The sequence below is a fragment of the Bidens hawaiensis genome, unplaced genomic scaffold (assembly GCF_021521415.1).
Source record: "Bidens hawaiensis isolate Kalapana, Puna unplaced genomic scaffold, B.hawaiensis_p1.1 tig00054062_1, whole genome shotgun sequence".
Classification (NCBI taxonomy): domain Eukaryota; kingdom Viridiplantae; phylum Streptophyta; class Magnoliopsida; order Asterales; family Asteraceae; genus Bidens; species Bidens hawaiensis.
Genome location: NW_027499742.1, coordinates 37,410 through 44,997, shown reverse-complemented (window position 1 = coordinate 44,997; position 7,588 = coordinate 37,410). Strand labels below are relative to the sequence as shown.

Genomic DNA, 7,588 nt, shown 5'->3' with positions numbered 1-7,588 from the left:
CAAACCATAAAACACAAAATAAAAATAAAATATAATAAAAAAGAAAAGAAAAACATGCCTGCACTTAGTGCATGTTTGTGATTGCTTTTTAAAAGTGCTTATGGCAATTTGGTTGATGCATCAACCAAATTGCCATAAGCACTTTTAAAAAGCAATCCCAGACACCCCCTTAATTTCTCTAAGATCTATATATAACTACCATTACCATATATGATTAATTATACTTAAGTATGCGTACGTTCTTATTCATGAATCACACCTTCGATCTCACCGTGCCTCCAAGCCTTCCAACATTTACCGAAATCACTGACTATGACAACACACAACATAACAGAAATACCCAAGAGCGGAATGTAGTACTTAAGGAACGTCAATTGAGGCGACTCGGACATATCCATCTGATAAGCTTTTCTAACAAAGACCACAACAAAAAGAACCATAATTTTCATTTTCATCCACAATTTCGTTTATGAAAATTTGTATACGTATTTTCGTCCCCACCATCCCCTTCCGGCGTTTTCGTCCAAACTTCGTCAACATATGTATCTTATCTTATATTAATACTTAAACTTGTTATAATTTGGTTGATAGTTTTGCACTTTTACCTTTAATTTTACTTTTGGGTTCTTATAAGCGTAGCCAGAAGTTTTGAGTTAAGGACAACAACTATAAAAAGTTGTTTTAAATCATAAATCGTTAAAATGTTTTGAGTATAAATTCTAATTGTTAGGCATATAAATCATGCATGAATAATTAACCATTTGAACTAATGTATACATGAAATATATATATACTGAGATGAGTTTTTTGATGCTAAAGTTGTTACCATCAATATTCTTCTACCCCTTCTTTAAATCTGCAACTTTGCAATTCTCTTTTCCGGCTGGCCTCGAAAGTTAATGATAACTTTGCAAAAATTAAAACAAAAAAGACATTATTAGAATGAGATATTTAATAGAATGATATATTTAATAGGTTTTTTTAAGATAATAATTTTAAGTTAATGATAATTTTGTAACAATTTAAACCAAAAAGACATGATTAGAAAGAATCAAGGCAAAGCATTTAAACAAAAAAAAAAAAAAAAAAAAAAAAAAAAGGCAAAGGCAAAGCATTTAAACAGAATTAAATGTGTGATTAACAAAATAGAAAAAATCAATGTAATTTTTAATGAATTAACCATTGAATATATGGTTTAAATAACTTCAAAACAATCGATTCGTAAAGAAAATGACCTTAGATTTTTTTATAAATTAACTTTCCGGGAACTTTAAACTCACTTGACAAGGAAAAGTATAGGCAATGCACAAGTACATTCGATTTGCTTTCTTGTCTTCATTCATCAATTATTTTATTCGACTAGTTTTTTTGTCTTTATCTTTGATTTTATTAGATTAGTGTTCTTGTCTTTTATTTTTATCTTTATCATTATTAATAAGACGTGTGTACTATATATTATCTATAAGATTACAAAATCTGTAAATTAAAAATATATAATGATTTCCTAAATACGAAAATGAGTGATAACACATTAACACTAATTATCACTAGTGTGTTTTTTTGTATGTAAATGGGCATGTGGTCCCCCTATTAAATCGTTATTGTCATGTAAAGTAGTGATGATAATAAATAGTGTTGTTAATCGTATTTTTGGTGTTTCTAAAAACATCATATTGCTTTTTCAGTGGCTATCCCTTAAAATATTTTTAAGGGAAATTTGGAGTAGGGTTCATTTGATTGTATGTATGGTGTTTTGACTTATTTTCTATGCCTCCATTTTAATAATTTTTTTATTAAGGATTTAAATTTTATCAGTTTAACTCATTCCTATGAATATACAATTGAAGTTAATTTAATAATTAAGAGCCAACATCTGAGAGAAAATGTGAAATTAGGAAGAACAAGATGGATGTCACAACACGGGATGATTAACATGGTCATGTCCAAACACCAAGTGATCAAATCGTTAATTTTTCAAATTAAATATGTTTTTAATTTAGTTATTAACTTATTATCATTTGTTAATTCCGCATTCTGCATTTTGTATTTTATACATATTAAATAAACCTTAAGTTAATTTAAAAAAATCAAATATTTATGAGTACGTAAATCCTAGAGAATATGCGATGCAGAAAAACTAAAAATCAATAAACACCACAAACATATATTATCAAACGCATGCAACATCTACCATCCATCCATTCATAAAACATCTGATCATGTTATAACTTAAATCTATGAATAACTAGAATATAGTTTATTTGAATTAAAGCTTTCTCTCACTTGTTCTCATAAGTCATAACATAAAAAACCTGAAAATAGAAATAATACTCCTGCACCTTCTTCGATCTCTCACTCCTCATAAGTCATATCATTAGTGAATCACACTTTGTCTGAAGTGATCTGTTTCTCCGGCTCATCCTGACCGTACCTCCAACACTTGACAACACCATGGGTTACGAGGAAACAGAACATGGCCGAACTGACCAAAACCGCGACAACGCACATAATGAACTTCACTTTTTGGGGTAAGAACTGTGGTATATTAATGAATCCAACAAGAAAAACAGTTAGGAAAAACCACGCTTTCAGACCGAGCCAAAGCTTATGAACCGGCTTACAATTTGTTTTAGCCAAACTGATCAGGAGGCAGTCATGTACTACCACGAATGAAAGAAGCGTCAGATTCACAACCGCCACCTTAGTAGCGCTACTTTGATCAGCAAACAACACTGCCGTGTTGAAGAACAATATCAAGTAGACCGAGAACATGAGACGTTCGTCGATCGGAGCTGGGTTAGTAGTATTCTTAGCTGGTAGGGGAGTCATTTTGTTCAATAATGTGACTTGGTGTTATGAATTTGGAAATGCATGGGAGGTTATTTAGGGCCAAAAAGTGAAGCGAAAACGCGTTTAGAAAATTTCTATTAAATTTTTGGAATACAAGTTTCACCTAACAAAACTTTAATGTTCACCTAACAAAACTTTACGTGTTAGATGAACATAGTTTACGTGTTAGGTGAACATTTTAAAAAGCTTCACCTAACTTTTTTTCTCTCTATTTAATCGAATAATTAATTATTATTTTTCTTGTTTAGTTACATAATAAATTATATATATTTTATTAGATAAATATGATAGAAATTATAATTGACAAATGTTATGATAAATGACCACATACGAATATGATTTACAAGCATTATGTTCAAAAGTGTGTTGACCATATTTCGTAAAACGAGTTATTAAAATGTTAACATTGTTACGGTGTTATCAATCGATATAATAAAAACAAAAGTCCAGTGAATTAAAATGTACAAAGGTCATTATTGTTACTGGCTTTTAAGGATTATTATAAGTTTGAGCCTATTCAATTAAATAATAAATTTATTATTATTTTCGTTATTATTATTGGCTTTTAAGAATTAATATAAGCTAGCCTTTGAGGAAGTATAATTGATAAATTTCACCCTTCATCTAGTGGTAAGGTGTTGTCCTTACAAAAAATGAAGTGATGTTTCAAATTCGTGCAGTTGCAAGTTTGAAGATTTTAAATGAAATAGCTTACTGTTGAAAAATAAATAAATTAATTAATACATAATTATAAATGTCATAATGAATGACTTAAGCTTTACAAATATAAGTTGATAACAGGGTTGAAAACCAACCTCTGTTTTGTGTGCTATTCAACAAAAATATCACTTTGGGCTGTCAAATTGTGTGAATAATGATAAACTTATAACCATGGTGCTTTTAGTATCAAGATAATCTTTGTAACAAAGATCTACCTAATTACTCCTAACATACATATATGCTCAAAAACACCCTGAACTATGTGGAAATCCAGATAGAACTCTAGCTCACGAATATTCTATACTTCTGTTAACATCGAGTCCTGGTTCTGAACATTCATTCAAGTTCTAAAAGGTTCAACTTCACTAGCGTCTCTTCAAATTCTTTTAGCTCTCAATGACCTTCCCTTATGACCATTATGACCTTCCCTTCTTCTGGGCCCACGTGGGCCCGTATATGGCTAGGTGGGTCCTCCCAAACCGTCGATCAGCCAACTAAATTAGCATTCCGTAATGAAAACAAAAGTTAATGTGAATATAAACTAATGACATGTATAATATAAATAACAAAAGTACCTTCACAAGGCATCCACATGTTTCAAGCATGTCGGTTCGAAATGGATACTCCACAACCTATAAAATAATAATTAAACACAAGACGTTATGAACCAATTAGATTTTAAAAAAATAAAAACAAATAACTTACTATAAACGAATCCTCCCCAATCACAGATGACTCTGCAATTTGTTGCATTAAAATCTCATAGTCTACTAGCATATACGGAGGTGTGACACTTATATAATCAAACGGATCGCCTTTTGTGCGCTCCAAATAAGTTTCCACACGCACAGTATGTATAACCGAATTACCAAGAAACCCGGTCCATTCCAAATTAGGTTTTAGCACATCAGAAACAACCCATGGATCCATCTCCACAAAATGGACCTGCAAGACGTGCATTTTAAATTGTTTTACTAAATACAGATTGTAGAGCATATGATAAAAGATTAAGTGATAATAATAATACCTCAGAGCATCCTCGGCTGATAGCCTCTATACCAACAGATCCGGTACCACTGTATAAATCTAACCATCGACCCGGCCTCAAAGATGTAGGACAACCACCAGCAGCCTAAATAATGTAGACATATTATTATCTTAGTTCTTTACACAAAAGTAAAAATAAACTGTTTTTTATTTTTATTTTTAAAATACTTAAATGTTACCTGCAAAATACCAAAGGCTGCACCTTTGACTACTTCCATCATGGGGCGGACATCCATGCTCTTTGGTGAGAGTAACTTCTTCCTTCGCGCCGTCCCTCCAAGAACCTATCATTTATAACTTCAATACACAATATTTGAAAATTCGGTCCAACGACAAACATAACTTGCTATGGAGCTCGACAGAAGCAAACAGCGCATAAAAGCGCTCGACTTAAAAATAGCATAATTTGTTCAAATACTCAACGTATAAACTTGTTAACTTTTAAACACTAAAATATAAGATATTTTCATCATCTCTGTCAGATATATTCAATAAATGTTCTATTTTGTACAAATACTCAAACCCATTGCTCAATCAATGGCCGTGTTTGAATAACTCGTACCCATTGCAATCGACGGTCCAATTGTTCAAATACTGGTCAACTGCATAAGAGGCCGCATGACACATAAGATCAAATCAGACCGCATCATGGAATTGCATTGTGCGATGCAATCTCGTCACAACATAATGTAATGTGCGCATTATGCGCTCTAGATGCGTGCCTTTTAAAACCAAGCTTTTAAGTAATGAATGAAATGGTCTCAACGAGCCAGATCATGTGGTGGTACAATTTGTCCAAACTGTCAAACCCTAATTCCATAGTCTAGGGCCCTAAACTTTGATTCAGACCGTATTTCCCGAAACTTTGCAATATTGATTTATTTCCTTCTCATACATAAAAAAGCAAATCTTTGATTCGATTAATTCGCAAATTAATTTAAAACGTCAAATTTCGTAACAGGCAGACAATTACACTTTTTCAATTTTGGCTCAACCTACAGCATAAAAATGTTTACAGCCTTGACGTGATGTTCTAAGCATTGAATACGAAATTGATTTTGCTCTTGAGATTATTCTTAATTATGCCCATAATTAACCATTTTCCATACAAACCAATATTTAAGTTGTATATATAATGCCAATAATAGTTACTTAACTTGCATAGAAGTAAACTTAACATTCAAGAGTCAATCATGTAGTATTTAGTTCGAAAGACGAGTGTATCCCGATTCATAAGTTAGGGAAACAAGCAACAGAAATGAGAAGAATCAACACCTGAAGCAACTTATGAGTCTCCCTGGGCTCCGATGGCGGCCCGGCTTGCTTCCCCCTTCCAGTCTTGTGCTGTTCTCTATTCCTGTTCGACTAAACAAAACCCAAATTCAATTCATATCCTTTTTAACATGTAAACAATCACATATAGAGATTTGCAAACCTTAGGGTCGGAGATGAACTCATCAGGATCCAGACCGTATTGTTTCAGTAATTCCCTCTTTTCTTCAGCAGAATTTGACGATTCTACAGCAAAAGTCGAATTAATAATTGTTTGTTTGTTATGAATTTGTGAAACGGAAGTTGGGTTTGGAAGCTTACTGAGAGATGAGGAGTATATGAGGGTGGATGGTCGATTAGTAGTAGTGGGTGAACGGTGGATGAGAAGAGTATTGTTATTAATATTATTACTGGTGGCGGTACGAAGAGGGTGCCATGAGATTGGCGTTGGTAGCACAGAGACAGCCATGAAATGAAACCTTAGCCGATCAGCCTCAAACTAGTTTCTCGTTGAAGTTATTTAGTTATTTTGTAACCTTTTGTGCGATTTTTTTTAATTGAATCAGAATTGGAATTTGAATTGGAATTGGAATGGAATGAAATGAAATGGAATGTTTGAAAATCCTTATCACATGTTTGGTTGGTTAACATGTTATTGGAATTAAAATCTTTCTCATTCTATTTATCCTCTTCAATCTACTGACATATAAATAATAAAATAACAAAAAAATATAAATATCAAAAAATTAATTAAAAAATCAATAATTTATTTAAAAATCAAACAAAAAAATAATAAAAAAAACTAAAAATATATTAAATATTTATAAAAAAATATATTAAACTAAAAAAAAGTATTAAATAAGAATTCAAAGACAAAACAAAAATTAATAATAATTATTATTATAATAATAATATATGTGACGGCTAAGTAGTTGTTTGATAAAAATAATAATAATAATAATAATATATGCTTCATCTTTACTATTATTGTTGTAACTAAACACACATACAAAACCCTAACCTGTGGTGGTGGTAGAGAGAGGCGATGGAACAGAGAGTCAATGGTAGTGGACTGGTGAAGATGATAATATGAAAGAGCTACTTGGGTTAGGGTTTAAAACATTCCTTAACATTCCTTCCAAAACTGGTGAGATTTTAAAATCCTATGAAAATAGGATTTGATGGGATTCTCTTTTCATTCCAATTCCGGTTAATAGAGAAACAAACACAGCTGTGGGATTTAAAATCCCATTCCATCCAATTCCGTTGAATTCCGCGAAACGAACAGGCCCTAGAGTTCTGAAGTTACTCCTTTCTAGATCCTGAACTTTCTTTCTAAAGAATAATTCATATGTGACCTTTATTAGTTTAAGCTATTAGGCCCTTGGGTATATCTTAACACTCAAATGTAAAGGTTGATTTGTCAAGGATTAACGAGTCACGAGCAGAACATCATGCCCTTCATAGATTAAGGGGTGCTAAATGCAACATGAGTTAAAATCCTCTACACAAAATAATTCAATTTTTTTTTAATTTAAAGAGGGGGGGGGGGGGTTGCTAAACAATTTTTTATGGCGAGGAGGATGAAAGGGGGTCAAGTGAGTGATGCGATGTCTAACTGGAGTTAAGGGGGGGTGATTATATTCCTTAGGGTTTCTAGATATAAATACTTCCAACTTTCACCATTTGGCCGACAGTG

At 32.2% G+C, this 7,588-nt stretch overlaps 1 protein-coding gene across 1 annotated transcript; it reads right to left on the bottom strand.

Annotated features, from left to right (window-relative positions):
* Nucleotides 1–3,672: 3,672 nt before the first annotated feature.
* On the bottom strand, nucleotides 3,673–6,407 carry LOC143600410 (uncharacterized). Its single transcript, XM_077078107.1, has 8 exons — nucleotides 6,211–6,407; nucleotides 6,053–6,135; nucleotides 5,893–5,982; nucleotides 4,797–4,901; nucleotides 4,598–4,702; nucleotides 4,276–4,515; nucleotides 4,146–4,202; nucleotides 3,673–4,064 (listed from the first exon to the last, which is right to left on the bottom strand). The coding sequence occupies exons 1-8, from the start codon at nucleotides 6,356–6,358 to the stop codon at nucleotides 3,987–3,989; spliced, it is 906 nt and encodes a 301-aa protein (XP_076934222.1). The 5' UTR covers nucleotides 6,359–6,407; the 3' UTR covers nucleotides 3,673–3,986.
* Between the last annotated feature and the right edge of the window lie 1,181 nt (nucleotides 6,408–7,588).

Coding starts and splice junctions, on each gene's coding strand:
- LOC143600410 (XM_077078107.1), bottom strand. CDS start 6,358: ATGGCTGTCTCTGTGCTACCAACGCCAATCTCATGGCACCCTCTTCGT. Junction 4,902..5,892: donor AGACTCATAAGTTGCTTCAG/GTGTTGATTCTT, acceptor TATAAATGATAG/GTTCTTGGAGGGACGGCGCG. Junction 4,203..4,275: donor TTGGGGAGGATTCGTTTATA/GTAAGTTATTTG, acceptor ATTATTTTATAG/GTTGTGGAGTATCCATTTCG.